The sequence below is a fragment of the Equus przewalskii genome, chromosome 8 (assembly GCF_037783145.1).
Source record: "Equus przewalskii isolate Varuska chromosome 8, EquPr2, whole genome shotgun sequence".
NCBI lineage: Eukaryota > Metazoa > Chordata > Mammalia > Perissodactyla > Equidae > Equus > Equus przewalskii.
The window spans coordinates 58,242,342-58,256,407 of NC_091838.1; the positions used below are offsets into that span (position 1 = coordinate 58,242,342).

The 14,066-nt window shown below is 36.1% G+C and overlaps 1 protein-coding gene across 7 annotated transcripts in view; it reads right to left on the reverse strand.

The window, feature by feature from the left end:
* CSMD3 (CUB and Sushi multiple domains 3) overlaps positions 1-14,066 on the reverse strand; it is a 1,172,992-nt gene that overhangs the window by 395,528 nt on the left and 763,398 nt on the right. For all 7 annotated transcript variants that reach the window (XM_070630871.1, XM_070630869.1, XM_070630875.1 and 4 more), the window contains 2 exons: positions 12,811-13,137; positions 9,546-9,740 (listed from right to left, as the gene is read on the reverse strand). In XM_070630871.1, the coding sequence (XP_070486972.1) occupies positions 9,546-9,740; positions 12,811-13,137 (522 nt within the window). The remainder of the gene's footprint in view (positions 1-9,545; positions 9,741-12,810; positions 13,138-14,066) is intronic.

Sequence of the window (14,066 nt, forward strand, 5' to 3'; positions counted from 1 at the left end):
TCGTTTCCCCTATGTTAGTCCTCCAGGAGACCTGGAATTTAATACTACTTAAATATGTAACTAAAAGAGGGGTTTATTTTTAGATATAAATATGTTTACATGTGTGAACACACATTCTCTCTTTGAGGACCACAAATAAATTCTGATACATGCATCAAATTGTTACTCTAATTGCTCCCTCAAAAGAACTCCCTCCAAAGAGAATGCAGTGTCTGTGAATGAGAAGGATTTCCTTTCCTTTTGAGGCTAATTGATATTCAAGAGAAAACCCCTTATCCTCAAAGGGAAAATTCATCAGACATGCAAGTCCAGTTTTGCCTCCAAACAGTTCTCTAGGGACTTCAGTCCCATCCTATTCACTCAAGGAATGCTCTCAGATATTCCCTTAAGGAATAGGAAGGAGCGTGAGCCATAGTTAAGCAGGGAGTTCTCAGTCGAGGGCAAGGAAGTTCTTGCTTCACTGAGCATTTTACGGAACATTCTGAAATTGGTGGAACAAAACCAGAAATTGATTTCTTTTCTTTTTCTTCCCTAATTACTGTGTTTTTCCCCCTAATCACTGCCTTTTTCCCCCTAATTACTGCCTAATTACTCCCTAATATGCACTGCCAAATCTCCCTCTCCTTAAAGAAATGATGGGCAGATCCTTTAACTTTCTCATCACTATCGGTATTAAAAAACTTCGTCCAGTTCAATTTAAAACTCTTACCTTAATCCCTCCACCCATCCACCCAAGGTGCATCTTTGAGCAATGGCCAGAGAGATGGGGAGAAGTGTGCTAATGGAAGACCAGCATTTGTTGATTCATTCTTCCATTCACTTTAGCACTTGTAGCAGAGACAATGTTGTCTCCTCATTCTCAACTTGTCTCCTTCCTCTTCCTTTTAGTTCCTTTTTCCTGTGATGTGTTAGGGCTAGGATGAGGTAGATCATGTCGTCATAGTCCTCTCCTGGCTTTCACTGTTTCCGTCACTAACTCTGATTGGTCCCTGATGCCTTCCATTTGTCAGATATGGAAAACGTTTGTTCTCCGTGAGGAGACTGAATGAGTTCTTTGGAAAGGCCAAGAGTTGGGGAGCGTTGTCTTCCTGCATAATTCCTTGATATAGGAAAAACTCAACTTTTCCAGACACCACCCTTCTCCCATCCCTGGAAGTACATGCTATGGTCTCTGGTTGTTGGGTTTCCTTCACCTGATGGCCAAGCCCGGGCACCTTCTTTGGTATTCATTTGATGCACAGGGAACTCACCTCATTGACTTGCCAAATTATTTGAACTAGACAGCTCTCTCTCTTCAATCTGCCAGCTCTTGCCAATTTTCTTTCTCTTGCTCAATCAGTATAGAAGGCAGAGCAGCAAGCATACTGTATAATCAGATATCCACCCAGGGATTCTAGTTTCTTTTTTTCACAAGCAACTCCATTCTCTGTGAGGGATTCTTTCAGAGCTCTTCCCCTCAACTTGGTTTGAAGAGAAGGAGATTGGCAACCTCCTTCCCTTAGGGAGATAAATGGAAAGCTGAACAACTTTTGATTCCAACTGTTACAGGTAGATAGATAGATGATAGACACATAGAAAGATTTCTCAATCTCCCTTACTTTCCTTTTGTTGCTTATATAAGTTGGGAGTGGGATAGCTGAGGTTATGATTGAGCGAGATGAGTCAGAATCCACTTAATAAGCCATGTAGTGGGTTTTGGGACCTCAATTTTTTTATGGAGGAAGATATTGAAGCTTTTTTCTCCTTAGCTTGGGGTCTCAGTTGCCAATTCCAAAGCAACAAGAAAATTCGCCTCTATAGCTTATTGGTCATGCATTTTGCTCCTATTCTTTTCTTGTCATGGAGGCCCCAATGATATTATATCCAAAATCATTATGAGTTTCCACAAGGAAGGGGCAACTTTTCTGTCAGTTAGTCTTAACTCAGCATCTTGATTAAACCAACAGCTTTGAGCCAATACCATTCACCTGACTCTTCCAATGTATTTCATTAAATGTAATCCTCTTTATCTATAAAGCAGTCCAGTGAATGTATTACATCCTAATTATATTCAAGAACGTGACCATGTAATCCAGAAAGCCAATATTCCATTTCCATTTTTGTTAAGGGGATTGCTTTAGATCAAAGAGGTCACTGCTAGCTACAGAGCAAAGGGCATGGGAGAGCCAGGTAAAAAGGAGGAAAGAAGCAGATAGCATAAACGCATCAGAGCCTCTGAGTCCCAGAGGAGAAATGACTATAAGAAACTAATCTGTGGACACAGGAGACCTAAACAATAAACCACTTCTACAGAATTGAATAGGAGCAAGGGCAGAAACAGCGAGATCAGTTAGGAGGCTGTTGCAGTAATCAAGGCCAGAGATAATGGTAGCTGGGAGCAGGATGACAGCAGTGGAGGAAGTAAGAAGTAGATGGGTTTTGAATATATTTCAGAGGTAGAGTTAATGGGTTTGTCTGATGGATTGTGTATGACTATGATAAAAAGAAAGGAGTCGGGAATTATTCCAACAGTTTTGGCCTGAATTACTGGAAGAATGGGGCGCTATTAATGATGGTGGAGAAAGTCTGTGACGGTAGCAGATTTGGAGTGATAAAGGGAGCAGATCGGATCAGGTTTGGACAGGTTAAGGTTGAGATGCCTATTAAACATCCAAGTGGAGATGTTGAGTAGGAAGTTGAATATATGAGTCTGGACTTCAGGACAGAGAACTAGGCTGGAGATGCAAATTTGAGAGATGTCCACACATAGATGTATTTAAAGTTGGAGACTGGATGAAAATTACCAATAGAATAAGCGGAAATAAAGAAGAGAAAATATCGAAGACTTAACTCCAAAACACACACAAATACAGATCACAGAGATGAAGAAAAACCAGAAAGAGACTAAAATGAACCTGAGTAGTATATTTAATAAAATAAAATTTAATAAAGCACACAATTTTTAGACTTGTTTTACTTATTTTTCCATGAATAGTTAAATAATATTATAACTTTAAACTACTAAGGAACATCTGATTTCAAAAAGTAAATGGAATGCATTTCAGATTTTATAACAAAATAATGAATACATTTTAAGCCAACTCTCATTTTTGGTCTGCAAATAAATCCTTCTCATCTTTCAGTCTACATGAGTATAGTTCAGTAGCATTTCTTTTAAAAAAAAATGACATTCAACAATGAATAATAAATCTTCATGCCCAGGAACAGTTTCCTTCTGTGACTGCGACAGAGATAGGAGACTTAATTTATGTCCAACTGTCTTGCTTTTTAAAACAGAAAACTCTAGATGACTTAGTGTTCACTGCTTGACACTTAGGAAGAGAACTTTCTTGTTTTATTCTAAGTCTCACGGCATGGTATCTCTTTCAAGTTCTTTTGGGATTCGTTGACTGGTTTATTACTGGCAAATACAGAAGCAGGCATTTATAAAGTAGAAATGCAACTCAGAGAGTAACTTGAAAAGAGATGTCAAAAACTTTCTCTCTCTCTCTTTTTTTCCCCCAAACCAATGCATAATTTCTTATAAAGCGGTGGAGAATTGTATCTACCAAGCTTCCAAGGAGATAGAATCTCAACTGAAAACTATTAGAATGGGATGAACTAAATTTTCCTAGGGGTAGAGTACAGTAGAGTGAGTAGGTCTTGTGTTAATCTGAGGCTTAAATATGGAGGAGAGTGGCTGCATAAATGTGAACAAGGACGTGGGACTGAGACAGGGAAAATAGGAAGGGAGAGAACAGCTTAGTGATGACAGGACTGTGTGTGTAAGCATGAGAGAAAAAATGATGATGACGATGATGATGATATGATGATGATGATTTTTACATGTAACAGCTACCTTGAATGGAAGACGGAGAAGAGGTGGCCTAGGAAGATATTTGGAAAGCTTTCTGTTTACTGCACTGTATAAAACTTTTGCATCCCAACTCTTAAAGACAAACAAAGTTAAAGTCTCTATTATTTATTAATGCTTCTTGAATAACTTTGGTATATTTTTTGAGTCTGCCTGAATCAAACCATACCACATTAGCAGCTAAATTATTAGAAAAACCGTAGTGCCAAATGGTGAAAAAGAATTAGACATGAGCATAAATGCAAAGTCAAAAGGACATTGTAGAGACTACTCTTAGATTGAAATGACAATCTGAGGGAGAATGCACAATTCAGGATACAATGTTCTAGCTAGACTCTAGGTGCTAGAAGATTGGACTTGAGCAGTGTCACACACGTTACACAAATTCACAAAAAAAAAGAGGAACTCAATAAATTTTTTCATAAAAGAACTATCTGTAATATGGTTCTTGGGTAAGTTCAAAGGACATCCAATTTCTTGAGACATTGGGATGCTCTATCAAAAGGGAGACAGGTTGGTATATGGCTTCTGACCTGCTCATTGGCCTAGGATAATCCCCAAGGGATTGGTTGCCACTGTTGGATTTCCAATTAAAGTGATGTTAGTAACCACTAGTTCAAGCCATTTTCCTCCTGAAAAATTTTCTTTTCTAATGTGCAGGAAGGGACTGTTATGGGCTAATGGGAACACTGTTGTCAACTGTCAATATCATTCTTATATTATTTATTATTACTGTAGTTGTTGTTAAACAGAGAAATGTTTATCTGCAACTATGTCTCTATAAAAAGTGCGAAATCACAACTCTTCCTTAGGAGGGTAGTCTGTTTTATTCAACCCACCTAATTCATTTCTGTTACTGCTTTGCTCCTGGAAGCATCTGAGATATGACTCCTGATCTGCAGCACTGGGCATTAGGCTATTTGTAGACTCAGATTCATCAAAACTTCCATCTAATGGCACTCAGCCTCACCATGCTGGAGGACATAAATATCGAGATGAATTCGAGCTGAGTGCAAATGATGGAATGACATGTTCCGGATATGTGGTAAACTCATAGGAATGGTTAAAGGCACACACTCTCCAAGAAAAGGTTTAAATAGATGAGAGGACCAGAAGCATGTAACAAGTTCATGGCAGAATGGCCTTATAGGCAATTTACCAAATAACCCTCAATCCCTACTACAAAGGGTCTCATGAATCTGGTGAAGCAAATCAAAGCTGAGAAAAATGAGTTAATTATGGCTGTGCTTAAGAAAGAAGGTCACAGACAAAATAGACTTTAAATTAAAAATGGTAAAAAGAGACAGTGAAGAAAGAAGGCCAAATAATGAGGCTCAGATCATCTGAAGTATGGACAATAAGGCCAGTATGTCTCAGCCCTTTGGAGTTGGCCCTTGGACAGGCAGAATATAAATGGGCAGAGACTAGGGGGTCTCCCAAAACTCAATAAGTAAACTTCTCTGAGTGGTTCAGATATTAGACCTTAAAATTTGCCTACTATATGTCAGTATTGGTCATAAGGAAAATTGGTCATAAGGAAAATGCTGGTGACTAAAACCCCTCCGGGATTCTGCTGTGTCAGAAAAAGATTCCAGGATTTGAGGGTCAGGGATGGCTCTAGTTTGCATTACTTGGTGAAGTAAAAGAAATACAGTTGCCCACAATTCCCTTGAAAAAAATCATTAAATAAAAGCATCATCTTACCCAAGTTTCAGGAGATACAGACACACACACAGGTGAAGAGAGAAACAAATCCAAATGCAGTTATCTCATGCCCCATTCTCCTCCTTTCCAAACTTCCTAGCACGTAGGCTGGTGGAAGGGACTTTTAAGGACATGATCCAAGTGAGCCTGGCAATGCCCTTCGAGTCCCCTGAAAGGAATTTTGGTCATATTATGTGAAAAGAAAAGCATGTGGAAAGAAGGAATTCCAAAGAGGAAGTTTCTCATGAGAAAACTGCAATTCCTGAGGGCTGAATTTAGTGCCCAACAGGGTGCTTGGGCTGTGTGGAACAGAAAAATAAATGAATGCGAGGGCAGCAGGGTCATGAGGGGACCACAGGGCAAGAAAGGGAGAGTGTTTATGCAACTGCAATGAGTGGGAAACTGGTGGAGAGAGAGAAAAAAAGAGCTTTTTTGGAAAGCTTTCTAGGTGGCACACCATAAAAATCCCTGTTTCAGCCCATTAAAGGAGACCTATGATATCCATCTACACTATTCTTCGTGGCTTTCGAATGTATCTTTGAAGGAGACACCATGCAGAGACTGGCCCTAGATAAAGCCAGTTATATCCAGGCTACAGTCTAGGTGTCGGTGAAGGAGTCATTGATTGTCACTAAATTGAGTGAGGCTCACAGTGGTAGAATTCAAAGTGCATGATTTCAATGCTGATTATAGTAATTAACGAATTTTGTTTTCCATTAGCAAAATTGAATGATCACAAGACTTTCAAAAGCATCTAATCTTTCTTCCTCATGAGGAAATTTGATCAATCCATTCTAGAGAAAGAGGTTCAAGTTTTCACAAAGAGAGCCTAAATCTATCCTTAGTTAATGCACCAGTGCTGAACTTCAGGTCAGTGAATGAAATGCATAACCCAATTCTGTTCAACAATTGTATTTAAGCTATCTGAAATGAATCTAAGTTCAGCTGTGGAACAGAACTGCAACACATTATGATCTCATTTATCCCTTTTGGTCTGAACAATCCTTATTCAAGGACCATGGGAGATAAAAAGTTTCCTTTACCTTTTCTCAAAGATTTTGCACATTTTTAAGGTTGAAGACTGGTTAACATGGGTGGATCCCTAATTTGCCTATATGCCTAAACTTCTAGACAATTGCGATAGAAGGGAGTTGGGGGGAGAAGGCAATCTTTAAGTGGGTTGAAGCCTGGATTTTCTTATCAAAACATTTTATACTGACTTCCCTTGTTCTATAAAGTCTGATTAAGAGAAATACCTTTCTACTTTCTAATTTTAACATACAGCAATCCATACACAGAAGCAACTTTTAACAAAGTACTTGATTTTGGAATGTTTTGTGTGAAGACAATGAAATATAACTGGAAAGTTATTTGTACTAACTAGAATATATATTCATATTTCATCTATATAAAATGTTTAATATGATTATACTAAAAAGTTTTAGCTAAATTATTAAGCATATACAGGAGGCTGTGATAGTGCCCTAAAAGATAAACTGTAATAAATAATAAACAGAACTTTTCTGTCAAAATGTGGAAGGTATAAAGAATGAAGAAGATAGGCAGAGTGGGCTCCCAGACACAGTTCTTTGTGTAAGTGGCAGTGGCTGTATGGCAGCTTAGGGGATGGAAGAGGGAGGGAAATGATTAAAAAATAAATAAAAAGCTTAGGAAAAGAAAAAATTAGCTTCCCTCAGCTAGTCTCAGGCTTTTGTTGTTAATACCTAAATAGAATTGAGGCAAAACTAAAGAAAATCTTTACAAATCTTAACTAGAGTCTAAGAAATCAAACCCACCAGAGTTAGTTACAGGGCATTTGACAGTAGTCTACTTTATTGCATGGAAACTGGTTCAAAACATGGCCAGGGATATGGCAGGTAACTTGGGGAGCATCATGGTAAGACTGCTTCCAGCTCAGTCTCATTCTGCCTTCCCTGGATCCAACGTTATACTTTGGTGATGTTCCCACCTTGGTGTTGGATCCAGAAATTGGCAGGCGAGCCAACTGCATGTAAGTTCACTCACAGACGCAGGAAAAACTTCATCAAGTTCTTTTTAGGATGTCTGGAGGGCCTCTTGTCCTGTGCCAAATTAGACTTCCGAATATTTTGTTTTACTTATTTTTAAAAGTAAATGTCATTCATTTTTCACAAAGAAAAATTTCACTAAAATTGCTCTTTCTAAGCAGCGATTCAAAAAGCGATTTGTTGATGTCAACGTAATTATTTTTACCTCCCCACATGCAGTTAGGCACCAAGCAGCTCCTCAACCGACACCCTAATTGGGCAAGTGAGGCTCCAACAAGATAACAATTACCTGGAGGTGGTCTCTGTGTCTGTCACTGGAACTGTAAGCAACTCCCAGTGCAGAGGAGGGAGAGGCTCAGATCATATCACCTTTGAGCTCTTCCCATTGGCCACAGGATAATCTGAATCTGTTTAGCATTGTTTACAAAGCATTTCATGCTTTGCACCCCTCTGGTCATTCATCAAACCCTGTCCCTCAATCCTAAACTCCAGTCAGACTGAACCAGTGCTGTTTCTTCCACCTGAAACAAAATTTCTCTCATCTCCTACTTTTCCTTCAAATACTGAGGTAGGCTTTCCTGACTGATTCCCCAAGTCTGAGTCAGGAACTACAGTGAAAAGAATGAATGAGCTCAGGGACAAAGTATGATGGAAAAAATTGAACACTGCTTTCCATTCTTCCCTTTTTATTTCAGTCCTTTTTTGTGCAACTCTATTATGTTTTTTAAACATAATAGCATAGTTATAACCATTGCCAGGGATGTTTGAAAAGGAACACTGAAGTCATCCAGTTTGGCCCCTGAGAAAGCAATTAGAAGAGGAGGGAGGTGCTAAGTGAAGGGGTAACAGGAAAACAATTGCATGGTCTGGATTACTTCACCATGAGACATTATGCAAACGTTCAACTCAGTGAAACTCAGCATTTATAGGTAACGTCTGTATTATTTAAATGGGCTATGCTTCCAAAAAGTATATATTAAGTATTCTCAATTTATCAGCTAGAAATTGAGAAAACAAAGGTTCCATTGTCAGTTTGGGCACAGGTAAGAAGAAAATCAGGAAAGCAAGAAAAACAAGAAACCATTTAAAATGATCGCCTAATCATTACATGATGATCTGTTAAAGGGTGTTTCGTGGTTTCAGTTCATCTAATTCTTAGTAAAAATTCTTCTATATATTTTTTAATAAAATAGATATGTAACTTTAGGCACTAGAGTGGCATAAGAAAAGCAGAGTTCAGAAGGTTAATTTCTAACTGTGGCAATTCTAAATAAAGTGCCCCACCAATACACACACATTCCTATAGATTCTAAGTTGATACACTATATACTTGATATATTTTAATTTTAAGAATGATTGTCCTTCCTTCTTACCAATATAATTTGTGACTTTATGTAACAGTATATACTCAAAGATAGATACTTCCAAACATTGTATATATATTATACGCATATATATTGTCCTGAACTTTCTTGACTACATTTTATTGGGCAAATCAAAACTGAAAAAAAGTTGTTCAGAACTATGCCTACAAAAATTATACATTTTAAATAATGGCTGCTTCAGCACAACTTTATTTACTGCAATTAATAATAAACACATTTTTCAAAATTAAGTTAAAATACTAAAAAAAAATCTATGGAAACCATAAAGTGTATTCAACTATAACTATGAAGTATACTAAAGAGAATTTGCATATGCAACCAATATTTACCGTTTATTAATGTGTATCTTTTAATAAGAGCTCTTTTTAAAGGGAGCTTCTAAAAGGTTTCTAAAATATTATTTTCACATAAAAAATTAAAAGTGTAATTGCTTAAATACACATGTCTAATGTATAATACTAAATAATATTTTAAGATAAAGATTACAGCAGTCCTGGTAAAACAATGCATTTCCTGTTGTGGTTTCTAGTGCATAAAGATGATGGGGTTATATTTTTCACTGACCATTGCACTTACCTCCACATCTTGGAATTGGTCCACTCCACATTACTTTTCCATCCATAAGAATACACGTAATTGTTTCTGTTCCCTGGGTTTTAATAAATCCTTCTTCACAAATAACTGAAATCGAACTTCCTAATTGAAAGTTGTCCCCAAACCGCCGTGCATTGATTGGTATTCCAGGATCAGGACATTCATTATGTCCAAACGCTTGAGAACAGCAAACAAACAAAAAGATAAACAAGCATTATGAGAGACCCTTGCGTATTTGGAGTGAGAAAAAGTGATTTTCAAAAAGCTTATGTTTATTTCTAGAAAAGTCTTTATTTATTTAAAAAAAATTGGAAGCTCTCCTCTGACGATAACTGATTGCCTGTGACATGTAACAGATGTGACTGTTTTAAAATATGAATTATACTGTAAGATTACAAGATTTCAAAATAGAATTGTTTCTGCTTATTTCTGGAGACCATTAGGTTTAGTCTATGCAAAAATGGCCAGTAACAGCTAGTCAGAATTCCGATTAATACGAACACAGAGCAGGCTTATTATATCCCATTGCAAACTTTTCTTGTGATTCACTGTTTGGAATGGAGAGATAATCTCGTTGTGAGTATTAAAGTGAAATGTTTTAATCTAGTATGAAAGTCTTACAATTTCTTTATAATTTTCAATAGATCGTCTGTTTCTGCTGTCTAGGAAAAGGGAAGAGAGCTAACGTTTTTGCAATTACTAAGTTCTAGGCATTGTGATAGGAGCTTTAGAAATGTTACTATCTCATTTAACATTTACAACAGCCTGATGAGCAAATTATGGCCATTCACTCTCAAGAGTAATGTGAGATTCAGAAAAAGTTAAGTAGCTTGCCTCAGGTCATAGAGACAACGTTGAAATGTTTCCCCAGGTCTAGCTTTTAATTTTTTCTCAACAACATATTGTATCTTGGATTATTTGTTTCATGTCTCTCTAGAGAATGTGAATTCTTCAGTTCAGGGCCACTATATAATTTTACCTTGTGTCTCCCACAGCGTATATTTAGCCCAGTCCTAGAAAGTAGCAGATATGTAGTAACAATGCGCTTACTTGAATTTCTCATAGATTATAGATTACATGAACCCTACAAATTTTTCTCTTTATTCAACTGGATGACCAAATATGCACTACAAATGTTTAAATTAGTAAAGTATAAATGGAATATCTGAAGCAGCAAAGTCTAAAAATGTAAAACATTTTATGAGGTATTTACAAGTTAATATTTTTATATTCATACTGCATGAGTACATCATGAGTTATTTTAAATTTTCTTACTAATCCCCACTTTGACATTGTCTATAAATTATATAATTTTATTATCCATTCTCCTCATTTTTAAGTTAAAAACTACCTCATTAAATATTAAGGTAAATTCTAAAATAGATAAAATATATTTTGTAGGTAAATCTACTTCTAATCACTGTTTTCTGTTGTGCTTTTAAAAACTTCAATTTTGATTAAACCTAGTTGCTCCTACATATAATGCCTGTGATATTTTTTCAGAAAAAAAAGAATTTCAATAGTAAGCATTAAATATAAAAATTTGCGTATGGTGCATTAAATTATTTACTAGAGAAACAGAAAAGGAACAAGGAGGCATATTTCCATAATACCTTGAAGGTACCATAAACATCAAAGTTAAAAATATTGTGCATTTAAAACCAAATAAAAATTGTAAATAGATAAGTGCATATATGTATCTATCTTTTACATATATTTGAAATATTTTAAAAAGGACTTTCAGGTAAAATAACCATTTTATACAGCAAGTCTCTATGACACCTGTCAAAGCTAAGCTGACTTTAATGATGTGCAATTACATGTTGACAACTTATTAGTGACAGTATTCAGCACTAGTGACACTGAAAAGACAATAATAACTGCATTTTGTCACTAACTGCCAAAGCTCAGCACTGAACGAGCAGGGGCAGGGGTGAGCGGTGCAATTCTTTTTTAAAGAGCAGGAAACTAAATCCTCTTGTTAATGACGCAAATATTAACTCATCAAGTCGGACAAAATCTGACAGCATGTGGTAGTTTCAAGGAAAAACAATACAAATCGCTGGTATTCTATGGCTTCGTGTAGAACATTTGGCAAGCAGGAGCATTAGTATGTAAGCATATTAACCTACTAAGATATTTTCTCCTTTATGTGATTCATCTTTTTGCTATCTTTATGCATGCTTTTTTGCAGAAAACTAATATTCATCCTTTTGAAATACAAAAAATGAGTGGTAGACAATAGCTAAATAACCTCAAAGAAATCGCAAATCTAGAGCAATAAAAAGACACAATGATATAATATGTCAAGGTAACACAAGTAAACAATAATAATGTTTATCAAGATTTATTAGGTACCATATAGTCTATACTAAATCATTTATATGCATCACCTAATTTACTCCTTACAGAGACCCAATATGATTTTACCAATTAGGACACTGAGCCTCAGTTATTAAACTCAAAAATGTAGCAAATTGTATAGTTTTACTTTAGACCTAAGATTCTCAATCACTAAGATATTTTTCCCCCATGGAGGCTTTGCTAAGTCAGCTCAGTTGTCTGCTGCTCCTAAATTACCGATTTCCTTCTTTGTGATGCTTCTGTAGCCTTGTGAATTTTGTCTTTGGATTTATAACTCTGTGCTGTCATTATTTGTTTAAAGTCCTCTATTGGTTTATGAACATCTTGAAGGAAAGATGCATCTCCCTTATGTTTGCATACCAATAATGAAGCAAGGTATGTGATGTATCGTACGTTTGAGCTTATGCTTATAAGATTTAATAGAATAAGCTAACATATTGGCCAATATAATAATATTTGAAACATATTCCCTTATTACCAGTCCTCTCACAAACAAAGAGAAATGACACAATAGGGAGTAAAATATGGTTGGAAACCCAGGACTAAATGACCGTTCCTGATACAATTATGTACAGTCATGTGTTGCTTAACAACAGGGACATGCTAGGAGAAATGTGTTCTTAGGTGACTTCGTCATTGTGCGAACACGATAGTGTGCTTACACAACCTAGATGGTATAGCCTACAACACACCTAGCTATATGTCCTAATCTTATGGGACAACCTTCTTACATGCAGTCTGTTGCTGACCAAAATATTATTTAGCACATGACTGTGTATGACTTGTCTAAGTTTCCTTATCTATGGAACAAGAGAGTTGGTTTGCATGGTTCTTTTCTGGCTCTACTTTGTAGAAATATGTTATGTGGAAAAAATAACCTTACTGTTATAAGTGATGTTAAAGCCACGTCCTGACATTGAGTGGTCAGCTTGAAATTCCAATCGCAGTATATGACTATTACTAGTAAGATGAGAAGGCACCTCAGCCCCAGTAAAGGTTCCAAGAATTGGGGAGTCTGGAGAGTCACCATCTTTAACGGCAAGGAAGTCAAACTGGGATTCCAGATCAAAGTCATTAAAGGACAGGTGTATCCGACTTCCTGGATCAGAGATTATTGTCCAGATGCAGTTTAAATTATTTCCATACCCTTCTGGGTAATCAGGAGAAAGGACTGTTCCCATTGGTGCAGTAAAGTTAGAGAGGCAAGGAACTGTTAAAATAAGAAGATTATAAAATACAATAAATTTTCAAAAGTAATATTTTACCTTATTTTGCCACATCCTACAATTATAGTAATCAGCAGTTTCAGAAAATAATATTAAACAATGTAAATTATCTTATAAAACACACAAAAATGTTACCATTTTCACATATTAGAAAAGGCAACTGGTACTCTGGATGCCTGTATGCTTAAATATTCACAAAACATAATTGGAATAAATAACAGCAATTTATTTTGATATTTATCATGTTCGTGTTAAAGTGCTGTGCAAAGCTTTTGCTTCAGTGCTTAAAAAAGAATATTGGAGAAATATTTAGAGATTTCCATAGAAAATAATAATGCTCATAAAATGACTGAAGAAAAAAAATACTTTGTGGATATTAACAGAACCGGGATGATGTAGCCCAGAGAAAACTTGGAGTGAGGGTGGTGACAAGGTGAGTTTCATTGCTACCATGGCCACGGGATGCTCTGATAGTTTAGGAAACAGATAAGGAGATGAGCTAAATTTTATAATAGCCGCCACTAGTAGCTAACACTGGAAAAACAATTAAACTCTCACATTAGACTAAAATGAAGTTTTTTTCCTCTTCCAGTTTTATTTTTTTTTAACTTTTAAAAACATCTGACTTAAAAGTTCACATAAAACATTTAGAAAGCAGAAGAAAGATAAAGAAACAGAAAAGTAAATGATCTACCACACAGAGGAAATCATAGTTAAAATAACGATGCATTTTCTTCTGGTGGTTTCTATTATATATTTTTAATAAAATTGAATTCACACTATTTTGCACCAAATTTTATTTACACAAGGTATAAACTTTAAGCCTCAAAATATTTTGCTAAATTTCTGCCTAGAAAAATTGTATTAACTTATACTGAAATATAACAAAACACATTAAAGAGTACAACATACT